This window comes from Sorex fumeus, unplaced genomic scaffold (assembly GCF_029834395.1).
Source record: "Sorex fumeus unplaced genomic scaffold, SorFum_2.1 ptg000128l, whole genome shotgun sequence".
Lineage (NCBI taxonomy): Eukaryota > Metazoa > Chordata > Mammalia > Eulipotyphla > Soricidae > Sorex > Sorex fumeus.
In genome coordinates this window covers 27,001,957-27,026,183 of record NW_026606185.1, presented here as the reverse complement: position 1 = coordinate 27,026,183, position 24,227 = coordinate 27,001,957, and the positions used below count along the sequence as shown (strand labels likewise).

General features: G+C 42.2%; 1 protein-coding gene across 1 annotated transcript in view; it reads right to left on the bottom strand.

Moving 5' to 3' along the window:
• Positions 1–24,227, bottom strand: part of LAMA3 (laminin subunit alpha 3) — a 270,464-nt gene that overhangs the window by 121,296 nt on the left and 124,941 nt on the right. Inside the window, exons 18-25 of the mRNA XM_056138444.1 lie at positions 23,073–23,172; positions 19,953–20,109; positions 14,747–14,879; positions 12,009–12,151; positions 9,281–9,378; positions 8,714–8,867; positions 3,969–4,129; positions 488–596 (exon numbers count right to left, since the gene is read on the bottom strand). Of these exons, the coding sequence (XP_055994419.1) occupies positions 488–596; positions 3,969–4,129; positions 8,714–8,867; positions 9,281–9,378; positions 12,009–12,151; positions 14,747–14,879; positions 19,953–20,109; positions 23,073–23,172 (1,055 nt within the window). The remainder of the gene's footprint in view (positions 1–487; positions 597–3,968; positions 4,130–8,713; positions 8,868–9,280; positions 9,379–12,008; positions 12,152–14,746; positions 14,880–19,952; positions 20,110–23,072; positions 23,173–24,227) is intronic.

Sequence of the window (24,227 nt, the reverse complement as noted above, 5' to 3'; positions counted from 1 at the left end):
CAGAATAATACTCACTTTGAAATAGAAGAGCTATGAAGTATGAATAAAAAACACAAGATGATGACAATCTTTAACCTTCTGAAGGATTGTGCCAAGAAGCTATAGACACAATAAAATTGTAAGAACACGAAGAAAATAAATGGAATATGGCAATTGTCCACATCTGCAATAATGAACCAGAGAATACAATGCAAAGCTATTCCATTCACAAACAAAGTAACCAATGACTGAAATAGAACTTTTTGAGATATGTTCAAATTTGACGACTAAACCTCTATGGGGCCTTGTAAAATAAAAAAAGGCTTGAGCAAATGGAGAGAAGAGTGAGATTTGTGGATGGGAAGATAATGCATGCGGAAACTGGCAAGTGTTCACAGGGTTGGTTTCGTAGCTGAAATGCAAACTCAGCCAATACTTTAATAAGCTTTTTAGAAGACAGAAATCAACAAAAAGCTTCTGAAATACAGTAGACAAGACTGACACATACCAGAAGGAACTGGGCCCCGTGTGCTTTGAGGTGAATGTCCGCATCTGCCAGCAGGTCATACACGGCCAGGCGGCGCTGGCTGTCAGTCACAGCACTGCGGCAGACGATGCTGCAGGAGCAAGCAGAGTGGTCTCAGTCCCACTTCCTGAGTCCCCATGCGCCCTTCCTCCCAGTGGGTACCACGTGCACCCAGCTTCTTCTGTTCATAACCTGCTGAACACCTGTGATCTGGCCTTTACCATGAGTTTAAGGGGAAGGAGATCCACAGCTGTCCATGAGACCCACACTGCAATTCTCACCTTGTTTACTCTCCACCGATGCATTACAAAGAGGCCTCCTCACTGCCGGGAGTGGGAAGGTCTACACTAAGACACAGCCTGCTCCACAACCAGTGCAGAGCCCGTACCACTGGTGGCGAAAGCAGCCCTGGGCTTCATGACATCTCTCCCAGCCCCAGTTAATAAGTGTGGCTGCCACACTTGTTGGGAGGAAATCTGAGTTTTCCTCTGGAGAGTTAAGCTGCTCCTCTCATCCTTCCTCACTTCTCTCATCCTTTTCGACTCCGTCCCTCCATCACATCTGATGAAATACCGGGATCAGGGACACTTCGAAGGTCATCATTTCTGACCATCTAGTGGGGGAAACCAGCCCACAGAGGCAGTGTTTCTGGAGGATTATTTTAGACTGATTCCCTGTTGTACGCATTACATCTCTCCTGATAGAAATGTAATCTGAAACTAGCAACTCACCGAAAATAGAAAGACCATTTCTTGGAAATTGTTGAAATAATTTATGCTGTGACATTCTTGGTAAGGATTAAAATGACATTGTCTTTAAAGAACCAAGAACAGGCTATGATAGGCATTAGAAACTCAGTAAACAGTTCGTTTTGCTTCTCTTTGACTATGTGTGCATGTGCGTGCACACATGTGTTTGTGTGTGTGTCAATGAAAATGTATTTCTTTTGGATTCAGCATAATCCTGGGAGTTAGGTGCACTATATGATTCTCTTAGATTTAGTTTACCCTTTTCCTTTAATAAATTATTATTAAGCATAGGCTAAAAATAAAAGATGGCTTAATTCAATCATTTTAATCACTTGTGGAAGCAGATTAGATTTCTCAGCGCTAAAAGTGGCAATCTACCAGCATGGCTACTTTTCTACTTATTATATATATATATATATATATATTTATATATATATATATAATTCACTTGAGAGATGTAGAGAAAGGTTTTAAGCCTCAGCGGAAAAAGTTGCCAGGGGGAAATTTCCTGCCATTTGAATTAGATTTTCATGGATCTATTACTTTCCCATTGCACCAGAATTTTGGACTTGGCTGTTTCTTTTCAGTTATTCACATGACAAAGAAAAATAAGGGGGGGAGGGAAACTATCTTAACAATTGAAAACAAGATCATGAGACTTTCCTGAGAGCAGTTAACTTAGAGTGACAATGACTCCTAATTTAATAGAATCCTGCGTTGGAATTCTAATGATAGAGGCTGGAAAATGAGAACTCTGGTATTATCATGTCCAGAATCATGATGACCTGCTGAATATCATGCCATTCACACAAAAGCCATGAAATGATGCTTATAGAACACTGGAGGGACAGTTTTCCTTTTTCCTGTGTTGAAAGCACTCTCCTGTTTGAGCTTGATTCTCTCAACCTTTTCCAGGCCCTTAAGAACATTTCCAGGGAGCTGGAGTGATAGCACAGCAGGTAAGGTGTTTGCCTTGCACGCGACCAACCTGGGTTCGATTCCCAGCATCCCATATGGTTCCCTGAGCACCGCCAGGAGTGATTCCTGAGTACAGAGTCAGGAATAACCCCTGATCATCATCGGTGTGCAGAAAAAAAGAACATTTCCACCAGTCCCTCAACCCTCTCTACTTGGTAGCCCAAGAGTGCGGCTCACACCCTGTGATAAAGGAAGGTGGAAGGAGTTTGCAAGTTGAACAGATGTGTGTGAAGAAGCCTGTCCAGATGCTGTGTCCAAGGAAACTCAGGTGGCATGGTGACCCCTGCCTGAGAGCATACATTCCATTGATTGCTGATCTCGCCAACATCTGCAATCAGTGCTTTCACATAAAGATGGAACATTGTCAGGACTTTGTCTGGCCTATCTGATGCTCTTGTTGAAAGTCTAAATACAATTATATTCTTTGTTTTAAATCATCACCCCAAGAGACAAAGACTGCTTAGACTTTTTGAGAAATTCTTTCACAGATGCTTTCATCTTTTTCTAAAAGTAAGTCTGCGTAAAACCATTTAGTTGCAAAACAGATAACATGCCCAAGTTCTTTGGGTCATCTTGGGTCTGACAAAGAGCAAGGCAAAAGTAAATACAATATGATGCCATGCCCAAGGCCGTGGCCCAAACTGGAGCGGATTGTTTGTAAATTCCCACCTGCTGTCTCAAGAGCCTCTGACTTCTAGTGCCATTTACTCTACAATTAATTCCACGTAGAAACACTCCATGCCCTCATTCTTTAATTAAAGCATACTCAGAATATTTCTTGCATGTATCTTGAAATATTATGCAAAGAAAACAAATTTTAAAATAAATCCTTGTCAGTTAGAGCTTTTGTAAGTGATGAATTTCATCCCCATGAATTTTAAAATCCTTTGTCAAATTATTTTTCACATAATGATCAAACATTAATTATCCTCAGCTCTGAAGGCTTTATATGGAAGGCACCTACTGGCATTATCAAGAACAAGTCTTTCTGCACATGCCATACAATGTCAGCAGTGACAGCACTGCATTCAGAGTCCCACACTCGGCTGATACCAAGAAAATTAGAAGCCTGGGTTGCGTCAGGTAGGTCTAAGTCCAACTGCCAGCAGAACATACACCTTTTTGATAAAATGCAACCTATGATTTGGTTTGTGTTTTTTTTCTGGTATGCTTTGTTTTGTGGCCACATCTGACAGTACTCAGGACTACTCCTGGCTCTGCACTCAGTCATTACTCGGGGCAAACTCCAGGGACCATATGGTGGTGCTTGGGGTAAAACCCGGGTCAGTGTACTATCACTCCAGCCCCCAAAATGCCACACTGTAAAGACTGCGCATAGAAAAGTTTCACTGTATTGCATATAACCAGTCACTTGCTTGTTTTCAAGATCAGACTCAAAAGGGAAACAACTTTCCATACCAACTGGCATACAGAAATGAGAGCACCATAGTGGGGCTCAGGGGAAGGTTGGGGGGAGAGGGGAGGATAATGGTGGAGAGTGTTGGAATGCTCTATCAAAGAAACCATCACATTAACAGCATTGAAAATCAGGATGCTAAAATTTTAAAAAAACAGTAAGTATTCCAACATTGCAGAAATATGAAGGATCAAAAATAAATAAATACATAAACAAATGAATAAAATTCCCTCAGCAGAACTCCAGGTCGTTCACTTACTGAGGAACCGATGCCATCCCTGCCCTTCTCCCACCACCGGCTGGCTCAGAACTGAATTACCTGTATTTGCAGCTGTAGATGGTCACCTGACCTGCCACGACAGAGCCAGAGCTCTCCACATCCACATCAGCCACCGTTGGTTGGTTTGCTTCTGTGGCATATTCAACCACGACCACATAGCGGTCAACCTGTGGGACCCAGAGCTGCAGGTGGAGCTCCACCTGTCAGAGAATCAGCACAGACAGACGATCACCTGAGGACCAAAGCCCTGGCTGCATGTACACAGGCAGCAGTGGCCACAGCAGGCGCTGTTAAGAGCTGCAGCTGCCCTCATAGTGGAAAGTGACTTTTCAGGGAGGGATGCCAGATAAGGAAAAGGATGCTCTGTTAAACTGGGAATCCCATCATGATGGACTAGTACATTCCATTCAAGTGAAAATGGGAGTCATGTACTTTCATTTAACTGACAACACTAATAACTTACAGGGTTTCATTCTACAAAGCAAACAGGTATATCTGCCTTGTTTCTCAAGGGAAAAGATACTGTAAAGTCTGAAGTAAAAAAGGAGATCCCAGTGAGACATCAGAAAAAAGAAAATGTGCCCTGAGGCTCTCTAATTGCGCTAATTTTTTTTTAAAAAGAAAGGTTAAATTCTGTGACTGCAAATAAGGGGAGAGTCCCCACATGTATCCACTGTGGGGACAGGGACTTACAAGATGTGCTTTCCTACTTCTAAACCATTTTCTCTGTCTGAAATGTGTCTCTTTGCACTATCTTTTTAAAAAGACAAATGTACCATGGATGTTATGCACCTTCAGCACAGCTAAGCCTCTATGCCAGTGTGCCTATGGCCAGAACCATCAAAAAATTAACAATTTGGTCCTTGACAGAGGAGAAAACCTATCTTGGTCACACTGAGTACTGAGGAGCCCTCTGCCTCCAGCTGTGCCATCCTGAACCAATACTTACATTTCCATGGAGCTTCTTGTGTAAGAATGAGTAAAGCAATAGTGCTCACCTATTCAGAGTAATAGGAGAATCCAGTGAATCAACACGTGCAGCACTTTAAGAACTGAATGAAACACATCAGTATTTCATGTGTCTACATCAGTACCTTCAATTATACTTCATTTTCCTAACGATTGCCCACCATTGCGCAACACAAAACTAGAATTATTTACTTAATGAATATCCTAATTGGTGGGGTTGGGGAGGGCATTTCTGGTGGTGCTTAGGATACTATGCTGGTGGTCAGAGGACCATACCAGGAATTAAACCCCAAGGCCCCACATTTAAAGCGCTTGATCCATCTCTTTGAGCCATCTTCCTGGCCCATTAATGCCCTATAGATGGAAACCTATGTGGCCTCTAATCTTCTTTACAATATAGAATTCTCATGCTAGTATTTCTGTGAGAGCCCTAGAAGTGGAAATGCCAGCTCCAATTGTATATGCATATTTAATATCTTTGCCCATTTTAGAACTGAGTTTCTTGACAGTTTAACCCACTTCTGCTCACAAGGTGAAATCCAGCCAAGCTTTAGCATGTTTCATTAAAATGATCCAGTCTTTTGCCTTCAGGATATCCACATTTACCATTTCTTCTGAACATCCCTGAACCATAATCTGCTATTTTCCACAGTAATATTTCTCTCAGTTAAATAATAGACTTTCCTGAGGAAAAATAAATGTGGGCTATCCACACCACTTTTCCACTGTGTTAAAGAGTGAAATACAGTGCTATCATTGTCCACCTGGGGAAGTTATTACTAGCATTTCTCCCCTGGGCATCTCCCAAGAAAGACTTACCTACCTTCCTCTCACAAAGCACACAAAGGCATGTGAGAGATTCAGTTTTTTTCCCCAGAAGTTATTTTGGCTTCCAGTTCTACCACAGCACTCTATTACAAAATTCTGTAATTATTTTCACTCTGAGTTCACTGGATTGACTTTTGGGAGAGTTGTTGGAAGGGTTTTGAGAAATTCAGATAAGATGCATAAAAGATGGTCAACAGAAACTTTACTGTTTGCTATTACCAGTTATTTATCTTTAAAGAATGGATTTTAATGGAAGCACTATCGATCTGGAGAAATGTTCTACTGTTTTATGGCACAGAATTCCCCTCACTGAGTTATAAGGGTTTGAGGATAAAGACCAAAGTTGGTGTGTCAAATCTGTTATTTACGCAAAAATAAGAGGAATAAAATATTTGTGATGTCAATGGAAGGATTCAAAATTGTATGCCAACATATACTTATCAAAACCCTCCTCCAGGACAGTCCATCTGCAAGATGGTGAGCACATAATGGGAAACAAGTTGAACTTGGTCTCTGCCCTCAGAAAGGCTTTTAGTCAGGGGCTGGAGTGATAGCACAGCAGGTAGGGTGCTTGCCTTGCACGCGGCCGACCTGGGTTCTATTCCCAGCATCCCATATGGTCCCCCAAGCACCGCCAGGAGTAATTCCAGAGTGAAGAACCAGGAGTAACTCCTGAGCATCACTGGGTGTGACCCAAAAAGCAAAAAAAGAAAAGGCTTTAGTTAAACAGTCAGGCAGATGCAATGTGAAATTACACATGGGACAAAGGCTGTGAATGAAATATAAAATCACTATGGGGACACCTAACGTAGTACTTGAGTTTGTCAGGAAGGTAAGAAGGGAATAAAATTCATCCTGAAAAAAGTGACAACTTGACTGGAAGATAAGGAACAATTATCAGGCCCTGAGGAGAGGCCTCTGTCCCTCCCGCAGACAGTGCAGTAAGGTTGTACATAATGAAAGCCCAAAAGGGTGAGGGCAGGTCGCATTGGTGAGGAAAAGAAAGAGACAGGATATAAAATTAAAAGATAAGGTGGTTAGCCTTAATGGCCAATGAAAATGACATCATTGCAATGTTTAGGCTGTATATGTGTGAGGGAGATAAGAAAGTGGGTGACGCTGAGATGTTGCTGACCAGTAGGGAGTCTAGATAGGAAGATGCAATGGACAAGGGATGATTAGGGTGAACTGGTTAAGAGCCTATGCAGAAATTTCTGTGGAAGCTGCAGCATGTTGGACAGTGAGGACATATAGGGAGAAGTGGAATTGTTTGAGAAAATCTTGGGGAATCCACTTGGGGAGGGGCTCCTTCAAGTCATGAAAGGTTAGAAAACAAAATAGTGGCAATCCTCCACCTTGGTTTCCTTATAAGAAATTAGAATTTGGGTACCAAAGGCCAAAGATGTAGCCTCATGACCATGGACTGACTTTAAGGCACCCACAGGCTAATGCAATGGGAGAATAGAATTTCTAGTTTTATATACATTTTATGAACATAAATTTATATAGACACTTGGGACTAGTGGTTGCTATATTAGACAGTCCTAATCTGTAAACTTTCTGATAAAATAGTACTAAGACTGCTATATAAAACTGGACAGGCCAGGACTTAGTTTTATGTATCATGCAAACAGGGCCCTGCTCAGCATTTGGAGTGCTGTGGCTCTGAGCTATATTAGGCAAGAACATCTCCTGATGAATCACTGGCATGAGTTCCCTGAGGCTGACCCTTCTGATTCTCAGCTCTATTTTCTGTTAATTAGGAAACATGCAGATAAGATGTGTGTGTATGTGTGTGTGCATGTGTATGTCTGTGTATGTGTATGTATGTGTATATGTATATATGTGTGTGTGTTTGTGTGTATGAATAGATGTATGTATACATATAGAATCAGTGAGGTATGAGTTAGTGAACTTTTAATATTAGAAGAGAAGATATAAGATCCTTCCTTAAGTATCAGTATGTTTTTCTATTTGTTATACAATTTATAGGGAATGATAAAATAAAAACCAATAAAATCATGACTAAATTTAAGCATTTCCCTTTAAATTCTGTAATACTACCCTGATGCCAAACTGTAGTGTATAGAATGGTATATAAACAAAAGCTTATTAAGAATTAATACCATATATTTTTCTATTCTGTAAATTTACTGCCCCCCCTAATTAAGATTTTTCATCAAAGGGGATAACAGAGAACACTGTAGAAATTTTGATTTTATTTTCTGTTGTTTTTTGAGCCACACCTAGCAGTGCTGAGGGCCCACTCCTGGCTCTGTACTCTCGGATCACTCCTGGAGGTGCTCAGGAGACCATATGTAATGCCAGGGATCACACACAATTGCTGTACTATTTCCAGCCCCAACATTACAGAAAATTAAGAACGGAAATATTGTGAGGCAAATTTCATTTCAGGGTTGAGGTGTTGCATTGTATGTTCTTACTGGTCTCATAGATGAACAGTGCTCTAACTCAGATCATCAATTAGCATAATCTTCAGTGGTTTTCAAACTCAATAAAACTCCTAGGAGAAAAAGCCAAGACCTGTTCTCTGAGCTAGGAGGGAGCAGCCGGTAAGTATAGCAGTTCCAAATTTTTAGCTCAAGGAATTCAATTACAAACTCCTTGCCTCAGGGGTTACTAAGTCAGAGAGCATTTTGTCCTTTTAGGGTAACTGTAGAGTTTCTAGAGCTCTCTTGCTCTGAGTCAGGTAGAACCAGAAGCTCCTTGCTAAATTCCCTTCTAAGGGGATAGAAAAGAAAGACTTTTGTGGTGGCCCATGTTCCAGGAAGTACTGGAAGACTAACCTTACCACTGGGCTGTAGGAGATACCCCCAACCCCAAATTCAGAGAGCACAGGCACCTTGAATGATACCTCTGAGAACATCTTCCAGACTGTATGTCAGAAACAACTCTGGCTGAGGGTTTTCAGCAGACACAGACAGGGACCATAACAGCACTGTCAGGAAGTAAAAGGTGACCCCCACCTCTCTCCCGTGAAGTTCGGCCATGACAGGGTGTGCAGGGCTGGGCTGCCTCATTGTCAGGGGCTTCAGCTCGCCGTCGAGCAGGAAGTGCCTGGCCTCACACGCCGCAGCACAAGAAAATCGGGTCACAGGCAAATGCTGGTAGAGCACGCAACTTCAACAATAAAATATAGCAGTTACCTCAGAGCACAAAAACATCAGCTCCTAAGTTCATTCCCGAGGACTTATCTGTTCCACCCACTCTCTCTTCCTTCACTAAACTCCTCCTGACTGCTTACTAGCAGAACTGGTAGATTTTCATCGGCATGAGGGAAGAAGGAAGCAAAGGTGGGGAGGCCGAGTTCTATTTTCACTCTTGCCTGCCTGGACGCATGACTGGAGAGAACTGCTTGGTCGAGCAGCAGCTTGTCTCTGCACTAAGGGGTCAGATTCATTAGTCACCAGCTGCTGAGAAAAAAAGGGCCTGGTGAGTCTTAAAGACAGCAGCCCTGTCACAAGTGATCATACCCTGCTACTCCTAACTCCCAGGTCCCCATGGTACACTGGTGCACCCGCTGCCATACTCACTTCTCCCCGGGGCCTCCGACATCAGCACATGGCTCTGTGACGGGCAGCTGCAAGGATGGTGCATCATAGTAGTCCCGAGGCAGCAGTACCAGGTAGTCCTAGCAAGTAAGAACCGAAGAGAAAATTATACATCTACATGGTGGCCATGCTTGAATACTAAGTTAAATCTATTTAGGGAACACGAACCAGGTGAAGTTAACCTCTCCGCACTAACTGCTTTTTCTGATCCCTGACTCGACAGGACAGAACACACAAAGCAACTCAACATAAGTGATTGATAGTTGGTGACAAACACCCCAGGTGAAGGAGGGGCCATCTCAAATCTCAGTAGCTGAGTGACTTACATCTTCAAAAATGATAAGTACAAACTTGCAAACAAAATAATGAATTTCTAGTCAATAAAATGTTGCCTTGACCAGGACGAGAACCTGAATTTTGTAGTTCATGCCTCCTGGCCTTTTTTTCCTCACCCAGGGATCCCTCACCTGGGCTGGTATACAAGAGATGATGTTTTGTGACTCTGGTGAATCACAGGCTGAAGCTGGCCTACTGCCTGTCCTAGCAGAGGAAAGGAAGAACATGTTCCATGGATTGTGCCAAAATGAAGCCCACAACATAAATGCAACTAAACAGCTCTTCAGGAAAGAGCAGAGCTCTGGGCTTCTGAGACACAGTGATTGACAGCTGCAGGCGAGCCTGGCAACCCTGACTCTCTAGAGGGGGAAGAAGGGAGGGATGTTTGCCACTACTGTGAAGAGACTCATGCATGAACCATAAGGCTTGTTCTCTCTTCAGAGCCCTCCATCTGTCAAGATGAGAAATGGATGGAAGAGAAAAAAGGAGGACATGCCAACCCCAGGGGCTCAGAGATCCAATGCGGTGGGCTTATTCCCAAGTGAATTTTCCTTTCTTTCTTCCTTCCTTCCCTCTTCCCTCCCTTCCTTCCTTTCTTTTTACTTTTGTTTTTTGTTGTGCAGTCACACCTAGCAGTGTTCAGGGCCTCAGAGGATCATATACAGTGCTGGAGATTGAACCCAGGTGGGAATCATGCAAGGCAATTCCCTAATCGGCTGTACCATCTTTTTTGCCCACACATGCATTTCAATTTCAAAAAGACTATTCTCCTGGTAATGTTCTATAGATTGGAACATATCTTCTCTTTACTTTGTAATTCCATGGATCCCTGAAACAGTAAAGGCTGATACACAGGCTCAACAAAATACTTTTAGATGAACTGTATATCATGTGGAGTCATACATATGAATTACAACACAGTCACTCTGAGCGAATGTCACTAAGCATCTTCCCTGCCTAAGAAGAAATCTTCATAAGGAGTTTCTTCATTCTCTCATTCTAACTTTGGATTGTTATTGGTATTGACGGCATTTTCTTCTTCCTCATTTATAGCATTTGTGAAATAGTCTTATATGTTTATAAGGCAGCAAAGATGCAAGGGAAAATGAAATGAGAGCATGAACCTTCATGTTCTATCTGTGTGCAATCTCATATTGGCAGAGGACTAGAAGAATTCTCTATTGTCAGGAAGGAGCCACTGAGGCAGAGTGGGAGATAAGGGTCTTACCTAACATTTGCAAGTATCAACAATCAAATGGGATATGCTAGAAGAGAAAGGTTTATCTTTCAAAATGCACAACACCAAGTGGCATGAAAGGTCTCCTTTCAAAAGGACCTTGCTGTGCTCTGAAAGAGACAATAAATAGAGGTAGAGCAGAGAACAGGTTTCATCTCTCCAGTTCCCCATGGCTACTCTGGCGGTTGCTAGTGTTCAAGAACACAGCCTCCCCCTCTAAGTGGTCTCTGTCTAAGGCAGTCCATCTGCTGACTACTACCCTATATAGGTAGAAGAAGCAGGGAAGTGCTGAGTCTGCCAATCTCTCCTTTCTCTTTCCCCCACCAAGAATGATACTGATACTAACATCCGTCTCCCCTAGCTCCTAGCTCTGAGGCATGTAACTGAACATGGGGATCTCAAGCAGACAGTCAAAATATCTGACCGCCGTAAAAAGGTTGTAAACACGAAACAAAAGAATTAAACATCAAAATGCATGCTAAAGCTGAGAGATTTCTGGCAGTGCTCGCCTGTGTTGCATACCTTAGACTGGAGGGGTCTCAAATGGGAAAAGCTTCAGAAACCCTCCTGTTTTTATACTGATTCCCTCTGAAAAACTCCCAGAGAGGTGGATTTTTTAAATCTGCTCATCTGATTCTTGATGAAAAATCCCATAGATGGGCAGTAGCACAGGGAAACATGCTTATTAAGCTCTTACATTTCTTTTAATAACTTCAAGTCATTATTTGTTATTATGAGTTTGGAGTCTTCTATTTGAAAGCACATAAGAGATATTTTAAGTTGGTTTCTGTGTTATCGAGAGGCAAGTGTCAACTTATGCTTTGGTGTCAAAATGGGAACTACTCAAAATTTTTATCTTTGGGGAGGGTGTTTGGTCATACTGGCAGTGCTCATGGGGCTGTTCCAAGCTCTGTGCTCTGGAATCACTTCTCATGGACTTGTGGTTCTTAGGGGACCATATGCAGTACCAGGGACCAAACCAAAGTTGTCTACATGCAAGGCAAATGTCTTAAGCCCTGGTCTATCTCTCTGGGTCTAATTTTAGTATGTTATGTTCACTGTGGGTCATGGGAGATGGGACTCTCTCTAAGGGGAGGAGAAATCCTGTGAAGTTGTTCACTCAGAATTATCTCTTACCAGAAGAACTCCCTCTGCCTTGATACAAGCAAACCATGTTCCTGGTGCAATTGAAAATGGGTCTACAAAACCATTTCCAGGAACGGTAACAAAGGCTGGTTCCTTACTTGGCAGGAAGACGATCCCTTTGCTTTGAGCATCACCTATCAGAAATAAAAAGGACAGCTTAAAACATTTGTCAAAATGTTCAGGTTACAATTTTAGATATTCAGATATTTTTACATCTGAAAAAACTAACATGGTTAATACTACTGGCCATAGTTCCGATACTATTTGCTTATCCTATTTTTAGTTGCCAGTATGCATATACATATGTATAAGAAAATTAGGAAGAAAATGATAAGAGCAGTAACTAACTAGGCAGGGATTGTGAATGATTTTTGTAAAATTTTAAATGACTCATATATTAAGACATGTAAACTGCTTAGAAACATTCTTTGTATAATGTGCTAATTTAAAAATTAAACTATTTTCTTTCCTTGCTAATATATAATTTGAAATAGCAATTGCTACTTAAGAATACTCATTGAAGCCTTTTTGGAAAACAATAAGGTATTCTTCAAAAACTAGAAATTGAGCTCCCATATAACCCAGCAATACCACTTCTAAGAATAGACCCGGGGGGAGCAAAAACATACAGCAGAACTGCCATCTCTACTTCTATATTCATTGCAGCTCTATTCACAGTAACCAGAATCTGAAAACAACCCAAGTTCTTGAGAACAGAGGACAGGATAAAGAAACTATGGTGCATCTACACAATGGAATACTACACAGTTGTTAGGGAAAAATGAAGTCACAAAATTCATTTATAAATGAACATGGAGAGTATCATGCTTAGTGAAACAAGTCAGAAGGAGAGGGTCAGGCATAGAATGAGTGCACTCATTTGTGGGACTTAAGAGAAAACAGAGCATGAGACTAATACCCAAGGACTGTAGAAACATGAGCCAGGAGGATTGGTCCACAGTTGGAAGCCTGCCTCGGGTGCTGGAGGAGAAGGCAGTTTGAATTACTCTAGATAAGAACTTCATGCTGAAAGTAGGTAAAGGAACAAACATGATAACCTCTCAATATAGCAAACCATAATACGCAAAAGGAGAGAGAGAGAAAGAGAAAGAAAGAGAGAGAAGAGAAGTGCTTGTCATAGAGGCTGGGGGAGGGGTGAGGGAGGAAATTGGAGTCATTGGTAGTGAGAAATGTATACTGGTGGAGGGATGAGTGTTGGAACATTGTATGACTGAGATCTGAGCATGAACAGCTTTTAACTGTGTGTTTCATGGTGACTCAATATAAATAAATAAATAAATAAAATGAGGGGTGAAAAGAATACTTGTTGATCTTGAAACAAGAAAATAGATGGGGATTTTCTTTGTTTTCAAAAGGCAATAAGTTTTCTTCTACACTAAGTAGTTGATCTTTTCTAGAAGACTCAGACACACAAAAACTGTTGCAGAAAGATATTTACTCCAAATACTTGTGTTTTGCAGTATCTGTGAGGCCCAGGGATGGAGAAGTAAGCAGAGCAGCATGACTTTTGCTTCCTGATGCTGAGAATGTGAAGGATAAGACAGAAGAAAATAGGAGAATAGAATATGGTACAGCCTGGTCATTGGTATTTGGGAGGAACAAAGATCATATACTTGTATTGCTGTACAACCTGATAGTTATACCCGAGGACAGTAGAAACACAATTTAGATCCAGACCTCGATAGGGGGATCTTAGAAAGTTTTTCCAGAGGGTTAGAAAAGAAACCAAAGGGTAGCCCAACTTCTTCCAATTACAAAGCACAAAACAGCAATGGCAGTCACCTATGAGGCAGTCAGATCTCAGAAGGAATCTGACACTTGGGACTTGCCTACAAATACCAGTCAGGTGTCTACTTAGGGAATCCACTACACTTCTCTGCTGTTTCCCTCTTCAACTTCTGCAGTTCACGAGGTTCTTATCACAGGATTGGATGGATGCCCTAGTGTGCTATAAGTGATATGGAAGGCTGCTACTTCTTCCTCTTGGTTATTAATCAGACTCTAGACACCCAAGCTTGGCCAACCAATGTGAGGGCATCAATTCTCCCCCAACTAGTCAACTCAGCTATGGATGCTTAAGGAATGAGCTTAAAGCTTGATGTTAAATCAGACTTCTCTTGGCAGCGTCTATGTCCAAGGAGTGGGAGAAACCAATGAGGTTTCAACAGCCAATGAACCTCTGGGTCTCTGACTGTGGCACCATCTGTCTCCCCAGAGCTTCTCTGATGGCCCAGTCCTCATCCCTGAACAAGGCTGGCACAGTCCCATCTGGAGCCCTCTTCTGGATTTATCAAATTGATCTTAAACATCCTTATCTTCACCCTTTTCTCCTTGAACTATCTGAAACAATGTAAGAAGTTAGGGCAGTGGGCCAAGTCTCTCAACACAACTGAGATGGTACCCAGTTGGCTATGAATAACCTTTCACTTAGCATGACCCTGGGGTGATATTATGTTTTCAGAAAAGGTATAGATTTCAATATGGCTATTATTTCTTAATAATGGTTAATGATGGATTTGATTAAAAGGTTTCAGTAAGCATAAGCTTAGAGTCTGAAAAGGTAGCAAAGTCCAGGGTCCTCAGAACCTCATCCTGATGCAGTCAGATACCAGGCTGTCTTCTAAAGAAGTAAACTTTGTAAAAAATGGAGCAAACATTTTACTTGTTCATCATTTCTTAATCCAGAAGAGAATGGAAATTTCGCCTACCTTCTGTAGATGAGGCTGGATAAATAATTACATGGCCAGATGCTGCTTGAGTGCCAGGGTTAGCATATCTCAGAATAATACGAAACAAGGAAAGACTTGATTCCCCTACATTCAACTGGATCCTTACTTCATTCTGAAAAATACCAAGAAGCCATATGTTGTAACAGAGACCACTGGTTAAAAGAAATGCTAGTGTCACTAATAAAAATTAAAAAAACAAAATAAATGCGAGCCTGAGACTATGGATAGGGTGTTTGCCTTGCATGCGGCCAACCTGGGTTCAATCCCCAGCATCTCACATGGTCCCTCAAGCACTTCTAGGAGTTATTCCTGAATGCAGAGCCAGGAATAACTCCTGGTTACCTCTGGGTGTGAACCAAAAAAAAAAAAAAAAACACTGGCCAAATAGTCGCTTCATTCAGGTTACTGCCAGGCTTGTATGCACACACACAGACACACAGACACACACACAAACACACATATTCTTCTCTCTCTCTCTCTCTCTCTCTCTCTCTCTCTCTCTCTCTCTCTCTCTCTCTCTCTCTCTCCCCTACCCAATGAGTACCAAATAACTAACTGTGGAAATTGGCATTACAAGCCTAACAATATATTTAAAGCACTTACAGTTATAGTTGCAGTAAAAATGCACTCTCTCAGCCACAGATGCTCTTTTGGCCTTTTTTGTTAGCAGGCAGACAGAGGGGGACTTTAGATGACCTAGCTTAGGGAATAGTCACAGTAGCAGAAGCAACCACCACTGGCTATGAGAACTAAGAAGGCAGAAGAGGAGAGGAAAGTTCATTATTTAACACCAACATGACCCCTGAGTAGACCGCCACCAGTGTCCATTTCACATGCTAGAGTTCAAAGTGGTCCTAGAAAAGGACTAAGGAAGGTCTAAGATACCCCCCTCCCAATACTCATGAGAGATAAAAGTAGAGATATGACTAAAAACTAAAATATGCCTGTGAAATTGATCTCAATCGCTAGGCTTGTAGAATATGGGCTTTCTGACAAGTGAGGGAGTGGTCCCACCACTATAGACCCACCACCACAACTCAGCCCAGCCCCTGGTACTCCATAATATACTCTGTATGCTACTGAGCCCATAATCTTACAGGGAAAAGAAGACTATTTTCATCTAAATTGTAAACTAGGTCCAGCTCTATCTCTGGTCCAAGGATAATTCATGAAGCTTGGAAATTCCAAAATAAGTGTTTCTTTTTGGTGTCTTCCCAGAACTTCTGGTTAATAACATGAAGGGGACTTTGTTGAATGACACATTAGTGTAACACAGCCTGACTGGTCAGAATACTTGGCTCTGAGGGAAGGAGCTTCAGCTGCCCCCACTGAGGAAGCCCAGCCAGCTCTCTCAATCGGACAGGATTCCTCTCTTATATACTGCATCTTGGAAAACGAAAATGCAAAAATATATCTGAAAGTAATATATAAAGTAATAGATTCAAGGTCCTCTGGCTAAAAGTACTCAGGAACAATCCACCATTAGAAATTAATTCCTTTCCAGAAGCACGCAGCCACTTTTGCAGCCATGCGACCTTTCATGATATTCATAATAAGGAATAGAGAATAAGTTATCTAGCAACTGCCCCTGGCAGGCAGACTTGAATAGTGGTGGGAAAATTAGAAGTAATGGTGATAAGAAGGTGTAATGGTAGAGGGATTGGTGTTAAAATATTGAATATAATCAATTAATGTGAACAACTTATAAAAATAAAATTAAAAAAATTAATTCCTTTATTTTAACCAGCTACTCATTCCCACTGTAAAAATCTGTGAAAATATAGATACATAAATTTTAGGGCCAGAGGGACAGTGCAGTGGGTATGATGCTTGCCTTGCATGGAGCCGGCCCAGGTTCAATCCCCAGCACCTCACATTGTCTCCTGGGCCTACCAGGAGTGACCTCTGAATGCAGAGCCATAAGTGAGCTCTGAGCACTGCCAGGTGTGTCTACAAAGCCAAGAGATTGATACATACATCTTGATTGGGCTCGATTTTTCAGCTCCATATAAATAGTGGCATCCAGTGCTTTTTTTCTGAATGGAGGAAAGTCATCAAACTCAAGAAATGGAATTGCTGTGTTTGGGGAGGAGAAAAGAGTGGGTGTCTTGAGAGAAAAGTATCTGCCATAGAAGCAGTCTGGGGGTGCAGGGGATGGGGCAGGAGGGAAACTGGGGACTTTGGTGGTGGGAAGCATACACTGGTGAAGGGATGGGTGTTGGAACATTGTATGACTGAAACTTAATAAGGAACAGCTTTGAAACTATGTTATGGCAATTTAATTTTAAATGTTTTTAATTTTTCTAATTTTGAAAAAAATGGAAAGAATGACATCTTTGGGTCTTATGCACTGTTCAGGAAAGGCAGACTGTATGGAAATTCTGACCAGGCAAGAAGCACCTTTGGAATCAATGGAGGCTCCCAGATCACCTGCCTTGTCACAGTTTCTCTAAAGGTGGATGGAGCTAAAAATAGCAGGGACTGGTTCAGACTTGGCTAAAGGCAAGTACTGGGTCATCATGGTCATCATTCTGTTTTCTTCGACTGTGAACTTTTACACAGGATAAAAGTTTCAAGAAACCAATCTCCAAGAGAAATTCTAAGAAACTACTAAAAAACTACTAAAAGCTGGGAGATATTTTTCATTATGAATATAAGTTCTAAAAGTAAACAAATAGTGTATATACTTCCCTACTCACTCCAATACAAAACTGACAGAGTCAGAGAGAAGGATAAAGGAAAAGAGAAAGACAGGAAAGGGAAATTAAATAGCAACAGCTAACACTCCTCATTTATTTTACTTTCTATTCATATAGTTATCCAGAGTTGAAAAAGCATCAATCAAAATTTTTATTATAATACAGTGACCAGAATACAAAGACAATCTAAAGAATGGGAAAGGATATTCACCTAATACCCGTATGATAAGGGGTTGATATCAAGGATATGCAAAGCACTGGTTGAACTCCATAAGAAGAAAACATCCAACCTCATCAAAAAATGGGGTGATGAAATGAACAGAAACTTTCTCAAAGAAGAAATCCGAATGGCTATAAAGCACATGAGAAAATGCTCTCCGTCACTAATCATCAGGGAGATGCATATCAAAACAACTATGAGATATCATCTCACACCACAGAGCCCACATCCAAAAGAACAAAAGCAACAGGTGTTGGCGCATATAGGGACTCTCCTTCACTGCTGGTGGGAATGCTGACTGGTTCAGCCCTTTTGGAAAATAATATGGACAATTCTCAAAAAATTAGAAATTGAGCTCCCATTTGACCCAGCAATACAACTTCTGGGAAAATATCCCGGAGAGATATATTCCCAGGATATATATAGATAGATAGATAGATAGATAGATAGATAGATAGATACAGATATATATAAAATATATAAAAAAAGATATATTGGGTGCTGAGGTTTGCAAAAGAGGCATTAAGTGGCAATCATGTTTGGTCTTTATATAAGGTATATGTAAAAAAGTATAGTTGAAATGACATCTGCACTTCTATGTTCATTACTGCACTATTCACAATAGCCAAAATCTGGATAAAACCCGAGTGCCCAAGAATAGATGACTAGTTAAAGAAAGTTTGGTACATCTATATAATGGAGTACTATGCAGCTGTTAGAAAAGATGAAGTCATGAAATTTACATACAAATGGTACTACATGGAAAGTATCATGCTAAGAGAAATGAGTCAGAAAGAGAAAGACACAGGAAGATTGCATTCATCTGGTGAATATAAAGTCACAAAATAGAAGACTAACATTAAAGAATAGTCGAGATAAAAACCAGGAGGTTCACTCCATGGCTTGAAGGCCAGCTGCACATGCTAGAGGAAAAGGCAATTCAGATAGAGAAGGGAATACCAAGTAAAGGGTGTTGGGAGGATCCTCCCAGGATGGGAGATGCATGCTGAAAGTAGACCATAGACCCATCATGACTGCCACTCAATGCCTCTTTTGCAAACCTCAGCACCCAAAAGAAAAGAGAGAACAAAAGGGAATGCCCTGCCACAGAGGCGGGATGGGATGGGAGGATGGGGGGATGGGAGGGATACTGGGATCATTTGTGGTGGAGAATGGGCACTGGTGGAGGGATGGGTACTTGATCATTGTATAACTGAAACCCAAGAACAAAAATTTATAAGTCTACAACTGTATCTCATGGTGTTTCATTAATAAAAATTTAAAAAAAAATTTATTGTAGTCAGCTCATTTTTATTTTCCACAGTGACTTTAAAGAAAAAAATGTCTCTCGGGTTAAAAGAAAATCAAGCCTCCAGAACCCATGCCAGGCTGTTTCATTCGGGGCAACCCGGAGGTGTGTGTGGGGGGGAGGCCCCTCCCCACTCCAGTGGAGCCAGCCCCAGCAGCCAAAAACTTCCAGAACTCAATTACCACCAGGCTCACAGTTGCTCTCCACATGCTCAGATGAGCCTCACCTATGAGTGTACCTATTCCTATTACTTAACACCACTAATATTCCAAGAATAGCACATCACATTTGATGGGGTTTAAAGTAAAAGGCAACCACCGTTAGGGGAAATATATTTATACAGATATAGATATAAGCACACAAGGCTCAACTTTAAAAACATGCTTTAGTAATCTCTTCTAGAAGGACTTAATGGCTCCTGGGTGAAATACAACATTATTCACACACTTTCCTATAAGAAACCTTTTTTGGATAATTTTTAGCAGATTATTCATGACAAACAATACAAAATAAATGATTTCAGTTATGCTTTGGGGGCAGGGGTTGGGACTTGGGATGAAAACATCCAAAATATGGTGGTGGGAAGGTGTAATGGTGGTGAGATTGGTGTGTGAATATTAAATGTAATCAAATATTGTGAACTACTTTATAAAAATAAAATATAATTTAAAAATAAAATAAAATAAAGCCTGATCCTTTTTAAGAACTTTCCCACTTCTTACAAAAAGTCTCAGCAATAACCGTTTTTCTTTAATACCTTAATTTTTTGCCAAATAAAAGTACCACTAAACTATAAAATACACTCAATGTGCTCATCTGTTAAAATGCAACCCTATTCTGAGTCTCAGTAATCCTGCAGTCAGGGCAGGGATGGCTTGTCTCTGGGGACTCTCAGAGTATGTGTGGCTAAGTGTGTGGGTGTTTCTACCCTGAAACCACTTCCTGTAGGAGACATACCTGAAATGAGGTCATCTGAGCATAACCTCTCCAGCTGAACCCAGGGAACTCCAGGGGATCGAAGCCAAACCGAAGCTCTCTTCCATTCGGGGTGCTGCCATCTTCAATCTCATACTTCATATGATGCAGATCCGGGAAATAGTAATTGTTTTCAGGTCTTTCACACATGAAATGGAAATGTGACTACAGCAGGTTAGGTTTGCTGATACTTGAATATACTCTAATCCCATCCAAGTCTGCAGAAAAGAATTCCCACCAAACTGATAGAGAAAAATTACAGGGGCCCCCAAACATTTTTGCTATGGTATTGCTTTCACTCACATAAAAATTCATATTAAACACCCCAACACCTTCTTATTTTAAGCAGCAAAATGAGAAAGTCCATCTAGCAAAGGTCTAGAAAAAATATGAAAAGGAGTTACCTCTAAGTGGTGAAATGAAGACTGTTCCTTTGCCTTTTTGACTTTATATGCTCAATTAAAAATTTATAGTGAATATGTATCAGTGTATTATCACAAGACTTACTATGAAAACAAAGTGAGTGGTTTCCAAATTGGCAAAATAGAGACTGAAAATGCTCAGACAATACTATCTAAAAACATTTGGCAGGATATTAGTCCAAGAGGACACAACCAACCTGCAACTGCTGGCGAGAAGATGCCGTGGCATTTTGCAGTGCTTTGCTATCCTCTTAATTCCATTTAAAAGCAAAAGACACATTACAAAATAATATAAATTATGTCTTGACCAGTTTACAGTGTCAATATTTTTGCTCCAGGGTAGAGAATTCAAATCATATTCTGCTATATTATTTCAATGTGAGAATTAGCCAGTGACAAGCCTAGCTGGAAAAAGAACAACCTGAGCTGGTTGAATTGTGGAAAAACTCATGTTAACAGCACAAGAGTACAAAGGGGCTAAAGGCAAGCGGTTGGGGTCAAGTAGTTCACAGGGCATTGCAAGCAGGAGCCCTGGGTTTGGTCACAACATGATCAACATGATGTTGATCACAGCACAACATGATCCTTTGAACATTGCTGGGAGCAAGTTCCAGAAGCCTCAGAACCCCCTGGGGATGCCAAAGAAACCAGGGGTGGGACATGTTCATGAGGTAGGAGGGCAGGTTGGAGAGGGGTGGGAGGATACTGAGAGCACTGGAGGTGGAGAATGGGCACTGGTGGAGGGATGGGTACTCAATCATTGTATAACTGAAACCCGAGCACAAAAAATCGTAAGTCTACAACTGTAGTACATGGTGTTTCACTAATAAAAATTTTAAAAAAAGAAAGAAATCAGCTTCTTACTCTCCCTCTGCTGAGGGAATATTATGCACGGATCATGTATAATGCAAAAGCTCCTATTTACTGTGGAAGACACACAGGTTTCTGGGTACAATCCCCAAACAGCTGAAAACTCCTACACGACCTGACTTCCCCGGAACTTAGCTACTCATAACCTGCAAATGGACTGGCCTTCTTCAAGAAGATAAGCAGCCATGAAGATGAATTTTTATGTTTAATGTATTGTGCTGTGGGCTGGAGTGAGAGCACAGCGAATAGGGCATTTGCCTTGCAAGCGGCGGACCTGGTTGACCCTAGTTTGATTCTTCTGCCCCTCTCGGAGAGCCCGGCAAGTTACCGAGAGTATCTTGCCCACACGGTAAAGCTTGGAAAGCTACCCATGATGTTCGATATGCCAAACACAGTAACAACAAGTCTCACAATGGTACTGTGCCCACTCAAGCAAATCTATGAACAATGGGAGGACAGTGACAATGTATTGTGTTTTGGGCTGGAGTGATAGCACAGTGGGTAGGGCGTTTGCCTTGCACACAGCTGACCTGGGTTCAATTCCTCCGTCTCTCTCGGAGAGCCCAGCAAGCTAGTGAGAGTATCACACCCGCATGGCAGAGCCTGGCAAACTACCCGTGGCGTATTCAATACACCAAAAACAGTAACAACAAGTCTCACGATGGAGATTTTACTGGTGCCCGCTCGAGCAAATCAATGAACAATGGGAGGACAGTGCTACAGTGCTAATGATTGTGTCGTATGTTTTCATAGTAAAGCATGCTAGAGGAGACATGCTGTCGTGAGGAAAGGGACACATTTTCAGCACTGAGCTCCATTCACCACTCCCCGAACTTTACACTCTGCATGTAGGGGGGACCCACACAGTCCCAGGCCAACTGTAGGAATCAGTAAATATGTCATCACAGTGAAGACCACACTGTCTCCCTTGCCCCCCGGGATCTGACTGCTCCCATGCTCTTCAGTTCCTGCTCATTGGCTCTGTGCAAGAACAGGGTGCTTCTTCTGCTTCTGGGTTTGTCCCACTATGCTTTTCTCATAAGCATTGCCCAGCAACATCTACATCCTCACTCCCAGGTTTACAGGAGAAACAGGACCTGAACCCCGTGGGCCCTGTGGCCCATCTGGCTGCTGGACTCCCCCATGTTGTGGCTTTGCACATTTTGTTTCTCAAGAGTCACCCCCAGAGACACAAGTCTGGGAACGAAACCCAGGTGGAGATATGAATGGCTGAGTGTTGTGCTGGGGACCAAGCTTGGGGTCTTACACCTGCAGGTATGCCCTACACTGAAGCTCTCTCCCCAGTCTCACAACATGACATTCTCAAAGAGGGTCAGCCACGCAGCCCAGTTCCTGCAGCAGGCTCTGCATTCGCCCACCTGGCTCTTGGGATTTGTGGCAACTTTCCAGACTGTAACCTGTCAACTGTACTATTTTGTTGTTATTGCTGCTGTTCTATTATTTTTTTTATGCCAGTGGTCTTCAGCCACTGGTCCACGAACCACTGCTAGTCCACAGGTATAGAAAGACTGAAAATCACCAGTGTGTATCTGGATGATAACTGCCAGGTTATGGGCCAGGAGCCAGGACAAGGTGACAGTTGTAGCTATAGAAAGACTGAAGGACGCTGGTTTGTGGAATGCGCCTGGACCAGGTTCTCTAGGCACTGTCCCCTCCCACCTTGATGACACTCACTGACAGCATCCTGATACCACAGGCCCTTCACAAGTCTCTCTCCGAGGATGCTCCTCCCTTGCACAGGAAAGAGGTTCCCTGCTATCGATTCTGGAAGGGATTCCCCAGGACTCACCGCCGGCAGGTCTTCCCCACAACGTGCTCACGGCACTGGCACTTTCCGGAGGACCCGCTGCACACGGGGGTGATGGCACCACCAATATCACACTGACACCCTGAAAGGCAGGATGGGGGACTCAGAAGCTGGGTCACTGTGCAGGTGTGTCTGCCTGTATCTGACAAGCAGAGCAATCTCCAGTCCGAGACAGCATGTCTCTCCAGAAGTCATACACTGGACATGTAGGCCAGCTCTAAAATGACTATGAAATCTAAGGGAACAGGGCCCCAGAGTTGACCATAGCTATGCCATAATATGTACCATGGACAGGCTGTGCAAGGCTCACCAGGGTGCCGGCGACTGTCACCCAACCAGAGTGACCCCAGCAAGCTCTCCCGCAACTCTCTTACTGAACATTTGATTATCTCAAGAAACCTGGTGTTACCATGGTTTGGAAGCCTGTCCCACGTGCTGGGGGAAAGGCAGTTAGGACAGAGAGGGGAGCACTAAGTAAATGATGGTCGGCGGGATCGCCCATGTTGGGAGATATGTGCTAAAAGTAGACCAAGGACCAAACACAATGACCTCTTAGTATCTGTTTCACAAATCACAATGCCCAAAATTAGAGAGAGTAAGAAAGACTGTATCTATCACAGAGACAGGGAGTGGGGTAGGATGGAGGTGGCGGGTGGGACACTGGGAACAAAGGTGGTGGAAAATGTGCACTAGTGGAGGGATGGGTGCTAGACCATTGTTCAAATGAAGTGTAATCATGCAAGTTTGTAACTGTATCTCACAGTGATCCAATAAATTTAAAAAAAAGAAAAAGAAAAAGAAACCTGGTGTGAGCATTTTGGATAAAATAGAAGACACCCAAACTACAACAACCAAACATTAAAAGGTGCCTGTAAAGGGGGCAGCTGAGGCGGGGAAGGGGAAAGGGGGTGGGAGTGGGAAGGAATTTCGGGACACTAGTAGAGGGAAGTTGACACTGGTGGTGGGATCGATGTTAGAATATTAAATCTAAAACTCAACTAACAATGACTTTGAAAATCATGGTTCTTTAATAATTCTTTTTTTTTTTTTAAAGAGAAATAGACTGTCTTGGAGCCAGGAGACAGCAATGAGGGCCATGTTGGGCATGAGCCCTGCCTGGATTCGATTCCTGACCAT